This window comes from Magallana gigas, chromosome 9 (assembly GCF_963853765.1).
Source record: "Magallana gigas chromosome 9, xbMagGiga1.1, whole genome shotgun sequence".
Taxonomy (NCBI): domain Eukaryota; kingdom Metazoa; phylum Mollusca; class Bivalvia; order Ostreida; family Ostreidae; genus Magallana; species Magallana gigas.
This window is the reverse complement of record NC_088861.1, coordinates 40,241,927-40,266,525: the sequence shown is the minus strand read 5'-3', so window position 1 is coordinate 40,266,525 and position 24,599 is coordinate 40,241,927. Positions and strand designations below refer to the sequence as shown.

The following is a 24,599-nucleotide window of genomic DNA, read 5'->3' as shown; positions in this document are numbered from 1 at the left end:
TATATATATATATATATATATATATATATATATATATATATATATATATATATATATATATATATATATATATATATATATATATATATATACATGTAAGTATATTTAGCACAATTAAAAAGTCTGTTGACAAGATCAATTTCAACAAATTTAAGGGAGAGAAAATGAGGGACAGTAGGAAATGGAGAGTGGGGGGAGAGAGTGGGGGAATTATGAGGATACATGTATCATGTCAGAAATATTTTATTAAAAATTAGGCATAATCAAAATATTTACTGCCGAGTTGTTGTATTCAGACAAGGTATATATAATTCGTGCCTTATGTAAATATGTCAATGGTCAGGATCTACATGTACATGAAAAAAAGCCAGTCAGTCCATTGGTTTAAGAAATTATTATATTTGCCTTGTTTTGTTGCAGTGTATTTAAGTGTAGTTATATGGGTTTTGAGATCAATCAGAAGTTCATGGATTGATAAGTTTTCCTGTAGACATCTTTTCCTGTATATGTAAGATTTGATTATAAGAAAAATTATACCCAAATAAGTTGATATAGGGATTCCTAATATAAATGATTTTTCTTCTAATGTAATATGTAAACCTTTTCTGTCACATATTGATATAAAGTGGCTTAAAAGATTTTGGACATGTAAACAGTCCCAAAACAGATGTACTATAGTTTCTTCGTTACTTTGATATAAAGAACACAACTTTGTGTCAGTTTTACCTATTTTAAATAAAAATGAGTTTGTTGTCAAAATATACTGAAGGTCTGAAATTTCAAAAAACTTTCCCCATTTTACTTTTCCAAGAGGAGTAATTTTTTCTGTAGAAAGAATAGTGTAGATATGTTTTGTTCCTTTTTGTTGTTACAAAATGTTTTAATATTATGAGGAAGAAATGGTCTAGGGCTATTTGTACCAATTTGAATTTTTGAGCTTGAGAGACTTGCTTTAATTGAATTTCTAAGTGATGCATAGTTCAGAAAATTTGTTTTTATCTTAATTTTTTTTTTTTTGTAAATCTTCTAAAGAATAAAAATTTCCATTTTCATCAAGCAAATCTGCCATGTAGACTATGTTCTTATCAAACCAGTTTGTATAGAAAACTGTTTTATTTTCAATTTTGATTTTCGGGTTGTTCCAAATAGGCTGAGTAATAAATTCATCCCATGATTGAACTTCTAATTTTTCTTGAATTATTTGAAAGACAGTAAATGTATCTTTCCAGAAAGGATTTTTTATTTCCTTCTTAACAACATTAATATAGTCTGATCCAGTTTTTAATATTTTTTCTATAGATACAGTTTTGCCAAGCAGCACTTTCCATTTTGTTTCTTGGGAATAAAGAATTCTTTTTATCCATGATGATTTTAATCCCAGATTGTAATTGTTAATATCAAGCAATTTAAAACCTCCATTAATATAGTCTTGCCCTACTTGCTTTCTTTTAAGTTTATCTACTTTGGAATGCCATAAAAAATTAAAAAGAGTTTCATTCAGATTTTTCATGAAAGTATTTGATGGGGAGGGTAGAGATATGAAGAGGTGATTTAATTGTGCAATAAGCAATGGTTTTATAAGAGTTATTCTGCCAAGTGGAGTAGGTCGTCGTTTACTCCATTGATTAATGATACGCTTGATTTTTACTAATTTCTTGTCATAGTTAAGTTTAGGTATATTTGTTAAGTCCACATCAAAATATATACCTAAAAGTTTAAAGGTGCTTATCCATTGAAAGTTCATTTCCTTACATATTATATTAGAAGAGTATTTTTTACTACCAATCCAGACAAGTTGAGTTTTTGATATATTTATTTTGAGACCAGAAATTTGATAAAAGTTATTTAACTCTCTAATTGCTTCTCTGAGAGACCTCTCACTGCCATCTAATATAATAAGGGTATCGTCTGCATATTGTGATAACAAAAATTCTGAATTATCTATGTTAATACCATTTATACTTTTACTATTTTTTAATTTAATAGCTAGTACTTCAGCACATAGTAAAAAGATATATGATGAAATTGAATCACCTTGACGACAACCACGCTCTAATTTAAAAAAATTGGATAAGTGACTTTTTGGCATAGCTAGAATATGATATACATTTGCCTCTAATTTCCATTAATAGTGTTTCAAGAAAGAGCTGGTCATTGACAGTGAATTGAATTTCATCATTTGGAATTTTGTCAATAGATGCATTATTATATACAGGTACTGCATAATTTTGTTTTATTTTTGTATTTTTTTTATTAATAACATCTAGGAATTCCTTATCCTATAAAAGTGCATTATTGAAATTTCATAAACCTTTTCCATGTGTAAATTCATTGAGTTTTAGATTAAGGAGTACTGGTGAATGATCTGACTTATAACTTGCTATGATTTCGCTTTCTTGTGACATACACAGTAGGGTATTTGATATTAAAAAGAAATCTAGTCTTGCTTGCTTAAGAGGGGTTGGTTTACGCCATGTATACCTTAATCTAACAGTTTACTTTATATAAAGATAGATAACTATGGTGACTTTAAAACTGAAGTGTTAGTCTGAAGAGTTTTCTTTCGTTAATATATACCCTCTTAGTTCGTTAATATTTCATTCTGGCAAGGTATTGTAAATTACTACAACCTTAATGTATCTATTATTATATATCATTCTTCAATTAGTGAGAAAGTTCAGAAAAAAATTCATTTCGCCAGTGAAACGTTTGGAAATATGAACTTCTACTCCAACTTTTATCATAATGATTCTTGTAATTATATATAACTAGTCTTCATTTTATGGAATTTTTTTTGTTTTACCAAAACTCAGCCTTTTCATAACCTAAAACATGATGCTCTGCTATATGATTGCTTTCTCAATCAAGCTTCTTGGTTCAAAACTCCAGACTGAATCGCTGGCGTCACACTCATCTGCTATTTTCTACACCCAACATAAAAGGATTGCGTTTAAAGTTTGGAGATTTACAAATGTATGTACAATTATTGCTTTGATTTTCAGATGCATATGCAGTTATTCTTTTTTTCACCCGCAAAACACGGTTTTATATAGTTTTAAATTGTATTAGCTTGAATTTATCATATACTATTAATAGCCATATGAAATATTAGAATGAAAAAAAACCAAACAATTTTATATTGTTATTTTCATCCCAAAGGGATAGAGCTCACCAGTTTAAATATGCTTTATGCAGTCATTATGCTTTCTTAATACTTGAAATAATTTTTGATTGAATTGATGGTAAAGTCCTGTTTTCCCCATCTTTCTATGATATGCACATTGCATGTATATGTACGCTGTGTTATAATATATAGATCACATATCGTCGACATCTATTAATGTAGACGTGGGAACTTGTTGGATCTTTGATCTTTGATCTCGGTGTCAGATTAATAATAAGACGCCTTCCCTGATACAGTTGATGCTAATTGTGTCTCGCTTGCAGATGTAATGGTACTGATTGGATTAAAAATTGTAACACGCAAAATCTATATGTATGAAGGGAAGGAATTTCAGTATGGAAATTGTTCACTAATAATGCTAAAATAGCTTACTTATAAACTTTGAATTTGTGTAGTTTGTGATATTTTTTCCTGAAATAGAACAGATAAATTGACATATCTTAAAGTTCTGGATTGTATTGTTTAGTTTGTTTTTGAGATTCTAAAAATGCGAAGTAATTTACTTATTTCATGATAAGTACATCTATGTAGTTATATTCATAAAGATCCAATTTGCGATGACTAGTATATTATAGATTCATGTACGTGGTGTTCAATATATCCCCCAAATTGGGTGGAAACAGTTCTGTTCATAAATGCTGGCAGTTTGCTTTAAATATCTAAAGCCATTAAGAAAGAGAAAATTTTTTTTTTAGCTAGGGACATAATAGAGAATCGTCCCTGAGGTGATGTGTATTGATTTTTTTAAATGTTTTGTTGCGATGTAGCGCGACCCCATGCGCCAATAAATGAAATCATTTCCTTGTTACTATGAAACTATACATCAGCAGAAATGACAGACAGAATTATTAGCGGAAGCTTGTAAATTGTGATAAGATAATTATGTTTGATTGGAGTGTACTTTACAATTTAATTGAATGAAATATATTTTACCTATTTAAACCTTCAACACAAAGGTACAGCTCACGCTAATAAAATACTGTTACACGATCTGTCAAATTATCTAATATTGGATAAATAGGATAATCACAAATGTTTTAAATATAAAAAAAAATGTTACTTTTATTTCAGTTTGAAAAATACATTTTAAGCAGTTTGATCTAGTTGAACATCTTAAGTTTTGATCTTCATGAATTCTCATTATTTTAACTGACTCGTCAAAAAGATTTAAAATGTTTGTCTACTGATGGTGCCTTTTCTTGTATGTTTAAGTCATAAATACCATCCTTCATCAATTTACGCATGTACAGCTGTATATTAAAAGAAAATGTAACCCCAATTATGAAATGCTATCGCTTTTTTATCTAATTGATTTAAGTATGTTTAAACGAGTGGTACGTGTGTTAATATTTACCATGCTCCGGTCTGTGAAGAACATATCTAAACAAATCTTTATATTTTTTTCAACATAGCTTATTGAAAAGATATTCAAGGTATTCTTAAATGTTACATAGTTATGAATCTTTGTAAAAGGTCGGGCACGGTTGATATTATTCGATATTCTACAATGTTGATATAAAATATATGTCGTGATTAGAAAACATCATGGGGATATATTTATCTTGGTGAGAACCTCGTAAGTAGTTAGAACTTGTGTTCGAACCAATTGTAAATGCTTATGCAATAAAATATGTTCAAATCAAACTATATGTATCTTTTCGCCGGTCTGCTATAATTAGTTTACTGTGATAGGACTTTTAAAAAGGTGATATTTACACATTTCGAATACTTATTTTACCGATGTTTGCTATACATCAACCAGAAATAACTAAAAAATGAAATGGGTCATAAAACTGACGGGAATTATATATGTCAAGCGCTAGCAATGATAAAAAGAAAATCATTGAAGCAGTACATTCTTTTTACGAGAGAAAGTAGTCTGCTGAATGGTGAAAATATTTAAAAGAGCACTCGATATTTAGTATTGATTATTTAATGTATTTTAGAATATTTTGAGCGCTCAAAAGCTTTTATTTTCTGATAATATGAAATTATATTTCCATATGTAACTTCAAAATATGTTTCCTGATTACATCAAGGAGTTCCTATATAAATATTTATTGACCTATCCTGCTAAACAAAGGAATTATTTATTTACTATCATGTGTGTGTGTTGTGAATACACGTATAGGTTTATCCCGGTATATCTACAATAATTATAGAAAGTGTCGTAATTATATTGACGAAGGATAAATAAATGTCTATTAGCTTTCATCTGATTAAAACTATGTAATGAATTCATAAAATTAAAGTGTTTTATGTTTATAAAACCTTTACATTCAGAAAAACAAATGCTTTCTCCTCTACCTAATTTCGGAAATGAAAGAAATAAAGCTTCTTTTCACAATATTAAATTATTTAAATTATCAAAATCCTTAATTATACCTATTAAAGAATGCCTGAACAGTTTGTGAACCAAGTAAGTTAAACATATCTTAATCAAAAAATCTTTTACTAATATTTCAAAATTACTATCATAATAATGAAAGTCACAACTTATTGGTATAATGTTCTTAGTGAAGTAGATTGAGTCCATCACTGGTGCTGATACGTGTGTTTTAAACAATATATTCGCTGTATATTATCTGCAAATGACCTCTATTAACTACTAATATATATACGAAATACAAATTAAAATAAATGATCTTAAAGTATGCTCAAAATGTTTTTCAGTATGATAAACATATACTTATGAAAACTTTTGAGCTTTTTCTATTTTTGTACAACGTTTAACACGGTGAAATTATCGTTTATATTGGATCATTATAGCATCCTGCAAAAGAATTTCCGTTGTGTCCTTGTTACCGACCAACAAGGAAATTATATTTTTTCCATCACTGATTCATTAGTGTAATTAGTGCGGTTTATAAACGTAACAATGAAACTATTGTAAAGAGTAAACATGTATTTACATACACAAATGCCTGCGTGTTGACACGATAATACTAGGACAAAGAAATTTTAATTAACAACGACCATTGAAAGTATCAAGATAATGATCCTCAAATCCAACGATCAAAGTAAAGTAGTCTACCATTGTGATTGATGATAAAAGTATCTTTATATATATAAACAAATGAATAGTTAATCCCAATTACAACATAAATCTGAGAAAAACACACATGCACTCAATGAAACTTGTTCAATGACCTTATTTTGCTTTGATTTGGGATTTTTTTTGTTGCCTTATGTACAGTGTATTAGATCTACGGCCTTCTGAAGTATCATTGTGTATGGAAACTGCGTTCCTTTATTTGACAGGTAAAGAAAAATGTAAATACTTGAATGAGCGCAAAGGTAAAAAAGAATTCGTGCACGTTGTAATAAGCAGTGTAAACCTATAAATCACTGGCTGGGACATATTTATACTTTGAAATAAAGAGATTCAATTTCAAATCACGTTTTGCTGTTTAAATACATGTGGCAAAATACACAAATGTGAATAACTATGCATATAGAAATTATGCAACATTTTACTAACAGTTTCTCCAGAAATAAGATAGTAAATATTAACAATAGATATACTATTTACCACCTTAGTATTTATTGAATTAAAAAACCACAAAAATTAGGATATTCTGAATAAAATGTTCGGTTCTCCACTACGTCATATCGGCTTTGCCAAGGATTTTCTTTTTTTTCGTTTTCTTATTGAAAAAATCATAGCAGTAGCAATTAAATGTATACTGCTGCAATACATACTAAAGAGTTACAACGGCATTAAAAGAATGATTAAGAGAGAATAAAAAGGGGTCCACGGGCTACATTGCTCACCAGTAGTCATAATAAAATTGGTTTTATATACGGCGTCGTGTACAAAACATCTTGACAAAGTAGTAGATTAGATACTGCATAGAAAAATGTTCGTATTTCCTCAATGCAATACCAAGTAAATTTTTGAGCCCGTTTTGTAACAGGGTGGTGATAAAGTCATTTTACATATTGGGTATTGCGGTTCTCAAGATCTTAAACAACTGTTTATCTATGTGGGTGTTTACCTACATCAAACTTCGAACCTCTTGTTGGGTTTAAAAATGTCCATGTGCCCCAGACTAAACAATAAAGTAACAACAATATGTCAATATACTTGCATATAGGATCAAAGCATTATGCATATTGTGACCACATCCTTTTCACAATCCAGAGCTGCTTCATACAAGTTACAGCTATTCTGGCGAATTGTTTACTGAGAAGAAGATTTTAAAAAAAATTTCTCTATTATTCCTAAGATGTAAAATATGGAACCGCATTGTGGCCTCACCTTGCCCCCGGAGATTATTGGAATTAACTTAAATCTTCACTACATATGGATGCTTTCAAACATATTTACAGCTATTTTGGTCAATTAGTTTTCGAGAAAATTTTACAAATTTTTCTCTTAACTATGTATTTCAATTGCTTATTAAAAATGTTTTTGAAAGCAACATGTACCAGCTTTTTAATCATTTCTACTTGTCTCCCGTTGAAAGAGTGTTGCCCTTTATTTCAGTAAATACAAATTCCCGTCACCCAAGAATGCTTTGTGTCAAGTTTGTTTGAAATCGACCCAGTGGTTTTTCAAGAAGAAGTCGAAGATGTGAAAAGTATATGGACCGACAGACAGACTGACTCCGGACAAAACGTTATCATAAAAGCCCACTTCAGCTTCCAGCTCAGGTTAGCTAAAAAGATGAAAAAATAAAAAAAAAATACGTTGCCGCTTTCTCTTAAAAATACACACAAGCAATAAATAAAATTCGTTTATCTTTACCTTTAGGTTATGGATAGTTAGTACGAATATAATTAGTTATTTAATTAATAAGCTCCATTACATGGAACTTATTCAATATACGTACTGACGTTGGTAACATTGTTTTTGGTTTTGTTTTGTGGTTACCAGACGATTACATTATCATCATTTATTATAATTAACTTAAAAATAGCATAGACGGAAGTTTGTATTAACAAATATCCTTTGAATATGAAAATTAGATTATGTATTTCATTTATTACAAACAAATAGTGAGAATCTTGTGTACATATGTATGCAACATATACAACGGGGTGACAAGGTATGAAATTATCATTATATTTTTACTACATAGTAAGTGTATACGAATTTTTAACTTTCTAGTATTTCTGTATAAAAAAAAACCTTATCAAAACTCTTCTCTTTTCTTGCTCAAGCAATCCTGTTTACTCGTGTGTGTCTGGTTTATACTTATTTTGTTATCATAATTAATCAATCAAAATTTACATAAATAAGGAAATATTCAATATTTATTGACAAAGTGATTGAAATTTAGCACTTCCTTTGAATTATGACAGCAAAAGATGTCTAAACAAAATACGGAATATTTCAACATAAAACTTTAAAAATTCCAATCAGCCCTTTGTTGTGGCAAATGGCAGTAGTGCTTTGAAACAATATGATTATTGATTTGATAAACACGATTTGAATTAACATATTGGAAGTCAATAAAAATTGATTAACCGAATATTATAATAAAAAGTTTTTTATATGTTACACCGTTATTTTTCTTTCGTTTTCAACTTTTCAAATAAGAAATATGAATGTTGGCTTCATATACTGTAAATTTCTTATATTACGGGAGTACTTAATTCCGCGATCCCGCTAGTTTGAATCAAATCGCAGGAATATAGACTTGTTTTCCTCTTTTTCTTATGGTTCTCAACTCTCAGAAAATAATGGCGAGATTTTAAATTCCGCGAGTGTGCTTCTCGAGACCTTACGCGGATATTAATTCCTGGCGTTTAATTAGAATCTACAGTATTAAAATCAGACGCATTCCAGAAGCCGAAGAAATGGTCGCATGCAGTTATGAATGTAAACCAGACGGATATTAATGACCTTAGTTACGTCAAGCGGGTTAATATGTTAACAGATTAGGATGAATTAATGGGGTCTTTGCATGTGTCATTTTTATGTATAGTGTTTCAAATTCTGACCTTTTGCAGGTTATGCTAACTGTAGCTTTGCAACCGCAAAGTCACAACAACTTTGTCATCTTACTAACTACACTGGTGTGCGCAAATGTCATTACTGTACCCAATACATCTCTTTTCCTTGAAATTTTTCATTTCTGTCGTATTTCAAACGCTTATTAATTAGATGTGTCATATTGATTCACCACTTTTTGTGCGAATGAATATAATTAATATTAAACAGTTAATAATTTTCTACACCATGAATATGCTGATTGACGATTGATACGTGTTCATATTTCCATTTTTGACAGAGATAAATAAATGATGGATTTCAATACAGGACTTCAGTTGTGAGGTAGAGAACAAATGTATTTAGTTGATAGAGAGAATAATCAAGGACCGATCGCTGTGAACATGTTCTTTTAGATGACTTTCGGACACATCTACACTATGGATTTAAGATGACCAAAATGAGGCAATATTTTGTTATATTAGGATACTTATTTCTGTGCTTGAACACGCTGTGTGCTAGTGCTATGACGTCTCAATCTAATTCTGCTTTGCAAATGATTCAACACCTTAGAAAAGAATCAGCTCTTAAACTGACCTTACTTCGAACGTTAAAAACAGTCCTTGGTGATGTGAAAGCTTTAAAGGCTGAGAAAGAGCAACAGGCACTGATGATTGATGCTCTTAAAAGGGAAGTTATTGATCTTAAATCAAGTCTAATGGATATAAAAATTTTTAACGATGAACAAAACCTCCAAATTCGAGTGATACAAAATGCACAGTTGTCTCAGAACGTTACTTTCAGAGACCTTCATGAAATGTCTGATAGGGTACAGAGGAATGTTGACGTATTTTCTCGTGATATATTAGGTCAAAAACAAAACATACAAATTTTACAAGACACTATGGCTTCGTATGGAAGGAATTTGAGCACGCTTTCAGACACGACATCAGTCTTGGATAGAAATGTAAAGCTATTGATGGAGGAAGACATTGAACAAAACAGGAAGTTGAGTGCATTTAGCGAGACCAACAATCACCAAAACCGCCAAATCCAAGATCTTAATCAGAAATCTGTTTCACAGGAAAGAAAAATGAACTCTGTCATGACCGACAACAATAAGATGATCAGAAACATTAAGTTTCTACTCGATGAAAATACGCAAAGAGTATCTGACATTAATTCTCTGAACGAAAAAACCCGTGCAACTAAGACAGAGGTAGCATCATTATCTCAAAGTAATATTAACCATAGAAGAGAGGAGCAAGCTCTCGAGACTGAGAATAGTATTATATTTCGACAGCTCACAGCTTTGAAGGAGAAAAACGATGAACAGGATGAGGATATAGACGACATAGAACGAGAGAACACAGTACAAACCGGCGACATTAAGACATTGACAGCTGAATACATGGCGCAAAGTAAACTGATCCAATTGTTAGCAGAGAACAGGACCCCCATCAATCAAGAAACTGTAAGTAATGATCAAGCAGGTGCTAATTCACACCAGCCCGTTCAAACGAGTGGAAATCACAGCCAAAGGGGAGAACTTCAACAGAGTGAATCGGATGATATGTCACCTGTAGACTTAAAACTACATAAGGACGTGGAGTTTTTACATCAAAATGTAAGCAGTGTGAATGAAAAGCTATTGTCGTTAGAAAATAACCAGAGATATATTCACTCTCATATCCACAAATGGCGAGTTAGTGATGAAACAAAGAGTCATATTTAAGACATACTCGTTTTAAATCCTCGTCTTGATTATGAATAAAGCGTTTTAATAATAAAGTTTATGTTTTAAAGCATTGTATTTATTTACGGAAACCTGACGTGATATTAATATAAATGTACACGTATTAATATAGAGTTAGTTGAATACAACCAACCATTAGAAAACGGGTCTTATTTATTTTTATGTTATTTGTGTTATACGAATGTCTTGCACATTTCATATTTATTACATTATTTATTGAGCTGACTTATTGTTCTTGTAAAAAAAAATGTGTCTTCACGTTTTCATGTCTGTTTGAATATTTCATGGGATTTGTATATTATGATAATATAAATGTTAACCAAAATTAAAAATACATATTAGTTGACTTAATTAACGTTTTTGTATTTTGTATTTTCTTTAACAAAAATACAGTTATTGGTTTTTAAAGTGAAGTATATTCACCCGTCGTTGTCCACCTTGAATGTCTTTAAACAAGAAATGATACTAAATTAATTTATCAAAAAGCCCTGTAAATCTTGTTAATTCAAGCTGTATATATAAGTAAAAACATGGGTCGACTTTCACACAAGGTTGTACGCGTACATTAAAAGGGTTAAATTCAATTTCAACAGACTACCATTCTCAAGTATGATTGTTAGAACAGTAATCATTAACATTATCATTGATGCAAACCATTTTAAAGTTTGAAACACAATTAGGGTTTTGGTTCAGATAAAGAGAAAACAATTTACAAAATAAAATGGGATAAATGAGTTGCAATATGTTTGAACAGCTAATCAATCTACCTCTTATATTAAAATATAGTAATTTTGTCAAGGCTTCTTTTAAGATGATTTAAAATTTTACTTTGGTTAAATTAGCTTTATAAAATTAAAAAGGCCAGATTCTGGCTCGTATGCACGCATCTTCTGTCAGAAGGAGCCCAGCTGGTCAGCTTTATATTTCTGCTCATGCAGGTAAACGGTGTGGTCTATAGATCTGTAGTGGACAACGAAGCTAGGTTAATGGACCACTTTAATTCTTCACGGTCCATTTTACTTGAATCCGTATGATTTATCTGAATTTATTTTTTTTATAGTTATCAGGTCACTGGTTACCCTGTCAAATTCTTCTTGTTTCTAAGGAGTTTTGAATTCCTCTTGTTGAAGTTTTGAGCCTAAGGGTATATATTGCAGATCAAACCTGTTCATTTCTTTTGACAGAAAATGCAAATTTTTCAACGACTTGCTATTTAGTGTGTCATGTGTGAGACCCCAATCAAAAGCTAATTGCTCTCAAATCTATTTTCATAGAAAAAAAGATGAATATGCTATGAAAATCGAATGTAAGTTTAAATATAGAATCGTCGCCTTGGTATATTCATTTTAGAAATATTACTAAGCAGACATCAAACCGGATCTCACTTATGAAGGGGACTCTTGAATAAAACACAAGATTTACAGGTATGATTTCAAAAAAACCAGAGTGTCTTAAAGAAATACTTTAAGGACAATACCCTATGAGTCATCGACAACACCTTCAATTAATTATAAAAAATGCATAGAATTCAAAATATGCTTCACTTTTTATGTTTGGATACATGACATGACATGACATGACATCATTGAATCATTCCTATAAGTTGTAAAAACCTGCATTTGTGTAGTGACCCGTAGCAACCGTACACTAATAAAATAGATTTTAACGAAATGAAATATAAAATCAAATGCAGAATTCATATATTGCCATAACTATATTTTGGAAAAAATGTATTTGTCATTTCCTTGTACCATATATAGAACGTTTTCTTAATAGGGAATATGCAGGGGAAATTTCTAAAAAAAATTTGTCTTTTCTGAGTAATTTTGCAAACACATTGAAATAAATTAAATATGCAGTTTTTACTTTTAAACCCGTTGTTAGTATATAGGTATGCCAAAAGAGACTGACATAGTAATTTTAAGTATCTTTTCTTATTATCATACATTAAATTTTATAGATTTGCGCGCGTCATAGTTATATGTCATTCGACCACTTAATCAAAAAAGCATTTTAAGTATTTCAAAGATGACATAATGCTTAGACAGCATTGAAAACACATATAAAAAATCTTAGTGATTTAAATAGAATAAGACAGTCACCTAGAAATGGTCTTCAGATAAATGATTCTACATTACCATTATATGCATATTAGAATTGTTTATAGAGTTTGAAATGATTTTGACAGAGCTCAATGACGACCGCTTGACACTGTTTTATTCATAAATATTTCATTGCTATATTTTACCGTATGACACAAGAACAATCCTTTGGAAGACATTGGGCGTATTTCTGGACCACAACAATCAAAAGTTCGTTAATGAAGACGTATGTTTCAATTAAATAGAAATATTTTAAGTAAAAACGTTAAAAGATTGTTTTAAATGAATATTAATACATTGATTTCTTTTTTGAAGTCTATTGAAAGATTGACACTTATCAAATTAATCTGCAGCATATATATAACAAAATTATACAAATGCCAATAATTCAATTCAATATCGTCGTTTAAGTTTATAAAACATTTAGATTTAGAAAAAGTATGAATAATCATGTTATTGTTTTTAACCAGCATACTATTTAAATGCTTAAAGGTCACATGCATATATAATTTACATGAACCTGACTTGCCAGGGTAGGGTATTGCTTTTGTTTCTTTTGTTCCTAAAACTTTGATAGACCATTAAACTTATGTATCTATTTTCAGAGACCATGTGGTTTCTGAGTGTGTGTGTGTCGTATTTAGATTGTAATCAAGGACGGACACTTGACTTTTCTATATGCTTGATGGAGCAGTTCCAAAACTTATCATATGAGTGTGATTTTTTTAAAGTTAAGAATTAAAACCAATTGTGGATTTTTATTGGGTATTAAACAAAATGTATATGTTCCGGTCATTTACTGTATAGTACATGGTTATTTTCATGCGTTGTTTCGTCTGCTAGCAACAGGGACAAAGGGGGCGAAAAAACCCTGGGGGAAATATTTTCGTGTATACAGATATTCAACAAAATAACTTGACATTATGGTTCACTGGTTATATGGTATATCGGGAGAAACTTAATGGAGTCCTTGACATGATCATAAGAGTAAACGATATGTAAACCAAGCGTTCCAATGCTGCTACAAGGACATTCATGTTGTTTTTTCTTTCTTTATTGATTGTACCAGGGGGATATAAGAAGAGACTATAGTCTTTATTGAGGTTTGTAAAAAGTAATGTCCGTTTATGTTACACAGTGTAATATGCACTTGATATGCATCAAAAGGTTAATGGCTTACATTTGTCATCACCTTCATCTTTATCTACTCTGCCTTGGAAAATATAAATTTCCGCATACTGTAGAATCATATAATTCCGGGGGAGGGGGGGGGGGGGGATTTACGTTGAATGCTGGTTTTTGGCTTATTCCTGGGGATGTAATTTCATGGATGCGTCTATTTTCAGCTTCGGTAAGAAAGATAGCTCTTTCTGAATTTTTTCCTTTGTAAATGTGTGTGTGTGTGTGTGTGTGTGTGTGTGTGTGTGTGTGTGTGTGGTAATTGTATCTTTTAAAAGCTTTAATTTCAGAATTTTTCAAAACTTTAAACAGAGCGACATGAAGGTATGAGATGATGTGTTAACTAGCTTATTAAGTGATAAAACTAGTAAGCGATACAAGACTAATTAAGCCTTTTTTGATAAAACAATTAGTAAGACGTACTTAACAACGAGCAGATGTCCTAAGTGTTCCTGTCAGAGAGCCCCGTCCTCTTATATGAATGAAATAAAAACAAAATCATCCCAGGTCATGAGTTGTCACAAGTTTGACAATTTCATGTTCTTAATATGTATATGTATGCAAAAGAATATTCCCCTTTTCGATTGAAGCATTTGCTAAATATAAGTTTTATTACCTAATCAAATGGATTTTGTTATTTTATTACAGATTAAATATTTTTATTTATTTTGTACCTGTATTCAGGTTTGAAAGTGATATATTGAACTTCCAATCAATAGACTTCAATCTATCAGACTGACGGTCAATAGACTGTGATCTTTTGGACCGGCAACGTATTTAAGAAAAAGTTAAAATGCCACAAGATTAAAAGATAACTTTATTATGTTTATTTTACCATTGTTCTTAAAATTCATCTTGTAGATCATTTTTGAATTGATTAACAATGACCTGAATGCATAATGGCATGAAAACCTTCTGTAATTTATAACTGAACACAAAGGTTAAAAAACGGGATTAGGTAATAAAACAATTTTTTAATGCCTGAACAGTGAATAGACCCGATTTTTTTCCCTTGGTGCAGGGAACAGCTCAATATGATCTATTTCCTTCGGCCTTTGGCATCGGGCAATAGATCATACTGAGCTGTTCCCTGCACCAAGGGAAACTATTTGTATCATTGTATAATATACGGCGTTGCCTAACTATTGATTAATAATATTATTTATATAATCTAAATTTGTATCATACTTCAAAATCAAAGCAACCCACTTGCTTATAAAGGAAAATAATACATTTAATTGTGATATAAAAATAACACACACATTTTGTTTTGATTTTTGTTACTGAAATAGCATTAGAAACATTTTTTTTTAAATTATCTAATGGACATTCGTGGATTAATGACATTTTACCATTCAATTATTACACTTCAGTGTGTTCACGTTGACATATCAAAGTTGTGAGGATACAGTGCTGATATACTGTTTGAATCATCTGCGGGATTTATACTTGTCTAATTTCAGAGCAGTAATTTGTGTACAACGTTTAGTTATATATTATTTAATCAAATAATTCTTTTACGGTTTACAATGTTCTTACTTTGAAAACTATTTTGAATTACTTACCAAACTTAGAATATGTGCTGGCCGTGCTTGCCTGACTTCTGTATCTCTTTACGTTTGAAATATGGTACGTTATTTACGCAGCAACGTGAATTAAAATACAAAGCTTTTATAATAAAAATAAATGTCAGTTCTTTTTTTTAATCGCAACTTGTCAACTACATGGAACATTAAAAATAAAAACTTTTGTTTTGTGTTTCACTATTTGAATGACGGGTTTTTAGGTTAAATCGTGACTATATCCCTTTTGACTAATACACATGAATCATTTTATTTATATACATGTATAGTAGCATGTACCTTTACAATGCAAACGTTTAGACCAGCCATATAGACCAACGCACCTTGGATTAATTTTCAATAGCAATAATAACTATATGCATTTGTCCAGTCTGCGCTCCCAGAGGAGCAAATTGAAAACTTTAGTAACAAAAAAGATGTTATACATGTAGATATACGAGGTATATATATATATATATATATATATATATATATATATATATATATATATATATATATATATATATATATATATATGTTGTTGCATATGTTTAAACATAAGCTTAAGTATTACGTTTTATTGATAAATGTATTTTCAGAAACATTTTTGGACTTTTTCCCATTTTTTTTTACCATAAATAACATGGTGACGCGCTTTTAAATTGTATTACAGCTGCATCGATACCAATACCAGGCAATACGTATTTTGCCAAGTTCCGTTCAACTTGATGATGTATAATATATGGCCAACAGGAAAAACTGAATAACTCTCATCTGTGTAATTCGGTACCTGATACGGGATAACGATACACGAAAATAATTTCCTTGTTTAAAAATCAACTCTTACATTTATTTACTGAATGATGTATATAAGCTTTAACAAAATGCTGTCTGTATACAACGTATCGTAAGATCTCACGACAGAATCACATACGCTTATTGACCTTGGCCAGCTTTTTAAAGTTTTTTTCATTCTCGGAAATGTTTTTATTTAATGTTCACCAGTAAGAAAGCGAACCATTTTAGTTTCTTGGTTTGAAAATCATATTATAAAACAGTTTATTGTTGAAAGATACAATCGTACACATTTCCAGGATGGGTATAATTTCTTCTACGATAGTGTGAAAAGGCCAATCAAAATTGACTATAAATTATTTTGAGAATGAGAAAATTTCAGTGAGTTAAGCCATGGTCCGTATTCGGCATTTGAAATAATTATCCGATATATGAAATAGTATACCAATAATAACGAGTGGACGTTTTCTTTTAGGAAATACATCGCCATGTATAAAGTTTCGTTCGGTCACCATTACCTTGTATCAAAGAGTTTTAGAACAGTTTGTCGTTTGATTGAAAAGAAACCGGCATTATAATTACATTAGTTTAGGACTTTGACCACACACATAAACTTAAAATTAATGAACATTTTATGTTCCGCTTGATAGCATGTTTCGATATTGTAAGCTATTAATTACTTTACGTACATGTCAATTACGCAACAACTTTTTTGCAAAACTCATTTGTCCATTCTTTAACGTGAAAATTGTAAAATGTTGTAAAAAGACTCTCATGACATATGCGACGCGCCGAAGCGAATTTCTACTCAGCGATTTCTTATTTTCTATTGTGGTCATTAGAATGACATGCTGTTTAAAAGCCAAAATAATGTTTTACTAAGTATTTTTCGCTCCAAAAACCGTAACAATAGTCTTTCTTTTTGGTTAGGGGTTTTCAGTTAATTCAATGTTTTGCAAAACATTGAATTAACTGATGTTGGCAATGTGACCAATCAGACCAATGTGCAAGCAAATCAAGTTTAAAGTATTCTCTTAGAACATGAAAATTCAAAAAAATATTGAAATTTAACTTTGATTGATGAACTTCAAAAGGATTTATTTTTTAGGAAAGTATCTTTTAAAGAAAAAACAATTACAGCAAAATTGTACATCTTCATTTATTATTCTGGCATTTTCTTTTTATTAATGGCTGAATGTAGACGGTTTTAACTTTTAAAAATAAATTAAGGATTTAACTTGCAGTAAAATCTTCAAACAAAAAGTAATTTGATTGTTAGGACTGTTCTCTTATTAATGACAGTCAGCAAGTAGAATTATTTTGAAAAGTTTCTAGGGCCGCCTAAACTTAATAATACGCTTAACACCACTTCAAAATACCTAATATTTTAAATAATAAATAACACTTTTCTGATAAAACCATAGGGCCATTGATTCATATATTTCATAATAGGTTATAAACATTTCGAGGTTGCAGTATTTTAAGTAAAATCAAACTGCCAACGATCAAATTGAAATTGGAGTTGGTTGTGTTTGGTTTTCTAACACACAATTTCCCCTTGATATTCGCGCGCGGACTATGTTAAACATATAAGACTTTAGACAACCTAACCATACTATATGCAGTTCAATCCATTCTAACAACGACAAGGAAATTACTTTTCCACATTTTTGAATGAAAATTATGCGTGGTTGTTTATTAGGAAATAGGAAGTGAGAGATCTAAAGTTCCGATCTCTTGTTTATATTATAACAATTATTTTAACAACAACGCAGACATGTTCACACCATGAAATACTTGTGGATAATTTTAACGATGTGGACAGCGTATTATGGACGCATCGATATCTGCCTGGCAGATGATAATTGCGAGGGGTACGTACCTCTTTTTTATTTAGGCCTATCACTGTTACAAACGGTTTTAAATTGTATGGCTTTCAAAATGTTTGCGTTTTTAAAATAAAAATATATATAAAAATAAAGAGTAAAATGCGTTACTTTAAAAAAAAAAGTGTTTACATACATGTAGATTTATACTGGGGTTTTTTTATGTTTCAACAATTAAAATTTAAGATAGTTCTATGATGAATCAAATCGACCGCTTGTCGATTGCCTGTTGATCTTTATCAGTCAGTATACGAGTGAATTTCGTTAAGCTGACTTACAATAAAGTTAATAGTTTCAAACTTGTTTTTTTAATTGAATCCCCCCGAGAAAAACGAGGAAAGGCAGTTTTCAAAGAACGTTCACATGAATTTCACCAGACTTATGTGTGGAAATATCAGACTGGCGCATATTTGCAAGAATTTCAACGAATTCATAATAATTTGATCTTATTTCACAATTATCTATCCAACCTGTAAAACAGTCACTGCATCAATTGGACTGTTAACGCATTCTCCAATCGCGCAGAATACACTCTGTGATTAGTGTTAATTAAACTTTCATCAACGTATGAGAGCGATGTACTTTTTATATGATATCAACTGTTGTTAGTTATGCATACTAAAGCTATTTTTTGTAAATATTTTCTTTAAAGGGTTAATTAGATAGATGGTTTTCCCTTCAGTTTTGCATTTAACACAGATTTTGTTCTGCTAAATATGTTTCAATATGGTCTGATTAGTTTAAACAAAAAAATAAATCAATCGATATTTATTAAGAAGTTTTCGTTCCTTCGTTTACAAAGTAATATGCATATCTATTTAAGTACAGGCTCGTGCTACATAGTGACATATATATGATAGAAGTTTTTTTTTAAAGTGTAGGTTTATTCTTGTATCATGTATTATTTTTGCTTTATCATATTTTCCAACAGAAAGTTTAAGAACTGCTGTGATGGTTTTATGTTCGATTTCCAGACGAACAAATGCATTGGTAAGTTTAAATTGTCCATGGAGAGAGAGAGAGAGAGAGAGAGAGAGAGAGAGAGAGAGAGAGAGAGAGAGAGAGAGAGAGAGAGAGAGAGAGAGAGAGAGAGAGAGAGAGAGAGGAGGCATTTAAACATACCTAATAAAATGGAATTGTTTATTAATTTATGTTCCAAATTTTATACGATTTGGTTTTCTTCTTTTTATCAGCGTGTAAAATAGGATTTTATGACGTGAACTGCTCGAAGACGTGTCCTAATGGTACATTTGGCAAGGACTGCCAGTCTGTATGCAGGTGCTACCCATGTCACCACGCCGACGGATGTACAGAAGGTTATATGTTGGCAGGACCAAGCATATATTGTTGATAAATTGAAATTAATTTTAATGAAAAACATTGTTACCGACATAATCGTAAATTGAACAAAATATTTGATTTTTTGTTCATTTGAAGAAAGAAATCTTTTCAAATATTTGTGATTTCATTTTAAGCATTTTGTTTATTGAATAGAGATAGTAACAGATACCCCCCGTGCTGAATACAGAAAGGAAATGGTGACAAATTTTATGAAAATGATCAGTTCTTACCAAACATCTTCAACAACTAAAATCCATAGGGTCTCAAAAAGTCAGCTGAATTCTACAGAAAAAAAGAACAAAGAAGAACCAGAAGCCCCAACACTTCATCATGGATTGTACGTTATTGTCAGTACCAACACGCTACTTACCTTACCAATCACAGTGGCTGTTATATTATACATCTGTCGAAAGAGAAAAACCAGGAAAACTAAACAAGACACTGTGGAAGAAATTTACTATCACGCTAATCCAGACACCTGCTACAACGATCTGAATGAGATCCGCACTGTGACCAAGGCCTGCGAGTACGATGCTTTACCGGTTGATTCGGAAGATTTCGGAGATGACCGTTTGTGTCTAGATTTTCTAGACGATGTTCAGCGAAAGACCCGAGCAAACAGTTATGTTCCTGTCCGCGAGAGGAAGCCTAAAGAGAACGATGAAAGGAATAACGAAAGGGATCACTATACCAAAGTCAAGAAAAACTTTTCCCGCACAGAAGCTACAGGTAACATGACAAGACAGAACGGAACAACGGAATCGCTGGATAGCCAGACCTCAGTTAACACGACTACATCCGGCGCCGAGTGTCAGTATGTTGTACCTCTGACACCTACAGCTGCTGGACCTGGAATAAGCTTTAAATCGTCAGATGACGCATATCTTAGTGTTCCCATGGAGGATGCAGAAACAATGAGCAATGGCAGTGTTGTTTATACAGAGTTAATATAAACAGGACCGAAGAAGTTGGATTGAAATTTATTTGATTGAAATATTTTGTTCATATTTGTGTCAGTGTATCATCTCATGACGTTTGGAATTAGTTGTTTATATTGCTCTCTCTCTCTCTCTCTCTCTCTCTCTCTCTCTCTCCAAAAACAAAGAGTCTGGGAAATTCCTGTTTTGATAGGTGTTGTGACTTCGTTCACCAATTAAAACAATATTAGCTGTTCTAACACTGTCGTGGCAGTATTGTGTTTTCCAAGCGTCCCTGTTTATCACATCTGACTGGATCTCCACATTGATAAATACATCCGGGTCTGTTGGTGTCATTGAGCATCATTGTTTGCATAATCTGTATATAGTAAGTTTAACGTTATCGATTCGCAAAATGTTTAATTAAAAAAAAGTATGGTGCGTTTATAAATTTTTGTGATTTACGTTGTGTATATATTTTCAAGAAATACATAAACTGGTTTGTATAAAAGAACTGTGTGCAGGATAAGAATAAAATGTTTTCTTCCACAAAACTCGAAATTTAATGTATGAATAGACATTAAAAGATATCAAATTTAAATTTTTAAAAAGTGTCCGATCAGTGTCAAAATAGAAATGTGATATATGAATAATAAATTAATTACCCAAAAATAAGTACTTAAGCCGAAAATTGGGTATTTTCAATTAGTTTGTTAAAAAGAAAACTTCTAACACCTTTTTTATTTATGTACGCTTTCAAACGGTGGTTATGTTAAGTATGTGTATAATAATAGACATTGCCGTAGTTTTCCGGTCAATTTACAATATTACAAAAAATATGTTGAGATTGAAAAGTTGCCCCTAACGTCGAGGCGGGGACGACCGTATTACGACTTTGACATCGCTTTTAATATAAGTCATTATGTTTTCGTAAATCAAACATTAACCTGATGCTATATTGTTTACTATTATTTCTTAGTTTTGCTTTGTTTACAATCCATGCTCGACATGTTGGTTAAATAAACACAGACATTCGGGAAGAGAGGGGGGGGGGACCAAATTGTTTCCTTTTCATAACATTTCCAAGATGCCTTTGATTTGTTTTCTTGTGTGGCCATTAAGTAATTATTTTCATTTAAATTTCATATTTTTAACTTCTGATGGTATAGATAGGCGAAAGTATATATTAACTTTCTAAGATAATCGGTTTGTACTTAAAAATATATAACACTGTAATATACTATTAGTAAAAAAAAATGAACCATGCAGCTTTAATGTAATATGCAAAATGATATGAACAATAATATGTGTAAAAAATAGTATTCGAGCAACATTGCGCTCTATACTTCTTACTATTTGAGTATGAAGAAAAAACTGATGATTTTTAATGCCTTTGGGAAATTGCGGTAAATAACCCATTTACACAAGGTCAGAGAAGCACGAGGAATGTTGTAAAACTTCTAGATTTTGTAGCTATATGTAACATATTCAGTTTTATATTTCATTAAATATCTATATGACAGGATGATATTTTAATTTCAAGAAATTAAGGCAGAAATTAAAACTTATCGAATATGTTTCTTTGTGTCTGTTTATCTATACATGCATTGTATAACTATATCATCTGTTGATCCTTGTTTGATTAACACATCTAAAATTTTACACCCCCCTCCTGCAACAAAAACCCAAACAAACAAAAGCAAGAATATATAAATACAAAACAGCATTGAAACTGTGTGATACAAATGTAAAAATTAATTTAGTTGATATAAATTATCTTAAGGTTGCAGTTACTTACAAATATAAAAAAAATTAAGCCAATTTTTAAAGTTTATTTTGTCGCAGTTTTTAAATGTCATTTAAAGTTAGAGCAGAAATATAACAATATGCAACCTTGATTAAAAAAACAAGAATGTTGATGAAACTAGACCTTTAAAAACCCGTTACTTAATCTTTGTAACAATAACCCTTGTATTTTCATAAGCAGTGTTCCTTTGGAATCGGTTGCAATGAACAAATTAAAAGGCATGTGTTTTAACAGAATGCCCATTGGGTTTGGACAGATACCAACCGCTCGATCAGGGACATGATCAAAACAACAGTGTTATATTCAAAGTTTATATTTAAAACAAAAGAGAGGGTAACAGTTTATTTTCATATCAAACCGTCTGTCATTTGTGAGCACATTTTTGAACAAAAGAAACTGACCTAAAACATAGATTTTTAGAGGCAAGAGTAAATAATAGTAAAGTAATAGTAGACAGCTGGTCTTCTCGAATTCCTGTTATGCTTTTTTGACGAAAGTTATTTTACAACTCTCTATGTTTAATATGTCAACTAAAGTATTTTTTTTTAATTTTACGGGTGTGCCAAAATGCGTTCAACGGGAGGTAACTTTGAGAGGTTTACTGCTAAAATGTAAAAAAAAAAAAATGTAAAAAAAAAACAAAACAACAACAACAAACCCAACCATGGCATGTAGAACTATTTTACCTATACTTGTTGATTTTAAGCGACATGTGTATTCTTTTAATGTAGAAGTCTTTTGCTATTTTAAAAAGCAGACTTCAGTTTTTTTGGAAGAAATATATACTGTAATGCACTTGCCTGGTAAAAGTTAGTCATAAAAATAGAGAATTTGTCTCAAAAGCAATAACCATCGCCAGTTCTTAAGCAAGAGGTGACAATAGCAGCTATTAAAATGGCATTGGAACGGTAAAAGGAGCTTAAGGTTCTCTTAACATATTATTGGGACCTAATTAAGTTTTTGGCACTGATTTCCCTCCATAGATCTGCAAAATATAATTTTATATTTTAGTTTCATTTTCTTGATCAGGTAAAGAAAACTCCGATTAAATAAATCAAAACGACACCATTCTCATCACTTGTGATATGTCAAACACTAAAAATAAACTCTTCTCAACTAATATTATGTAAGAGACTGCTTTTATAAATTGCATCTTTAAAATAGTTATGATTCTTTACCTTATTGATAATAACACAGTCTGATATTGAGTAATTTAAATTCATGGCAGTGGTGGTTTTCGTTAGAGTCCAATTACGTTAAATGTGTTTGGATTTCCCTTTTCTAAGTATCAGCCTTGAACAATACAATGAAAGTTAATTTTAGAAACGAAAGAAGCTAATATATTAGGTAAATAATGGTTTTTCCATTATTTGTTATTTTTTTCTTTCTTTTTGTTTGATGCACAATGTAGCAGTTGTAAGTTTTACACCTTATATCTGTGTAAATTTTATGTTTTTATAATTTTTACTGATAATATTTATTGAAAAAAAAACGATAAAAGGTGATCAAACCTACTTGTTGTGTTTGCATCCCATTTGAATTTTAAATATATCAACAATAGAATACCAATTTTAACTATTTTAATTTTTAAGAATATTTTTTGTCCCCCATCGTTTATAACAAAGTCATTAAAATCATTTCTTTCATTCATAACTTAAGATAAATTCAGTTATACAGAAAATGATAATAATAAAAAATAATAAGTTACCAGTTTAGGCAAATAATTAAATTTTGATGACAAAATGGGTTTTTCTACCGTTGCTGTGTTAAAACAGTTCTTAATTCAGTTTATGTGCATTCGTTAAAATATGCCCATGTACATGTACATGTAGGATATCGGACTCGATGAATTTCTATTTATATAATTATATTGGGTTTTTTTCTAGAAGAACTAAAAATAAAACTGGAAAATCCAATGGTTAATTTTAGATACAAGTCATAGATAGAATTGGTTTAGCTATTATTTTATATAACATTATTTTGATTGTACATGTACAGTAAGTATTCATATATTTTATGCATAATAATATATTCTCTTCGTTTAGCAGTTGTATTCATAGAATGGATTTCACTTGTTTGACCGTTTTCTTTATTTCAATTGTTGGAGATTCTATTTTAAACTTGACACCATC

General features: G+C 30.7%; 1 protein-coding gene and 1 long non-coding RNA gene across 2 annotated transcripts; both read left to right on the top strand.

Annotated features, from left to right (window-relative positions):
- Positions 1-13: 13 nt before the first annotated feature.
- Positions 14-10,176, top strand: LOC105321261 (uncharacterized). Its single transcript, XR_010709518.1, has 3 exons — positions 14-2,215; positions 2,869-2,973; positions 9,424-10,176. It is a non-coding gene; the product is annotated as an uncharacterized lncRNA (long non-coding RNA).
- A 7,966-nt stretch (positions 10,177-18,142) lies between these two features.
- Positions 18,143-21,214, top strand: LOC105321262 (uncharacterized). The gene is made up of 4 exons (XM_011419527.4): positions 18,143-18,390; positions 19,334-19,392; positions 19,596-19,718; positions 19,897-21,214. Exons 1-4 carry the CDS (start codon positions 18,305-18,307, stop codon positions 20,694-20,696), a joined length of 1,068 nt encoding a protein of 355 aa, XP_011417829.4. The 5' UTR covers positions 18,143-18,304; the 3' UTR covers positions 20,697-21,214.
- Positions 21,215-24,599: the final 3,385 nt, after the last annotated feature.

Excerpts from the sequence above, each read along its gene's own strand:
- LOC105321262 (XM_011419527.4), top strand. The coding sequence starts at position 18,305 with ATGAAATACTTGTGGATAATTTTAACGATGTGGACAGCGTATTATGGA. Across the intron at positions 18,391-19,333 it reads GCAGATGATAATTGCGAGGG|AAAGTTTAAGAACTGCTGTG; the intron begins GTACGTACCTCT and ends ATTTTCCAACAG. Across the intron at positions 19,719-19,896 it reads CGCCGACGGATGTACAGAAG|AGATAGTAACAGATACCCCC; the intron begins GTTATATGTTGG and ends TTTATTGAATAG.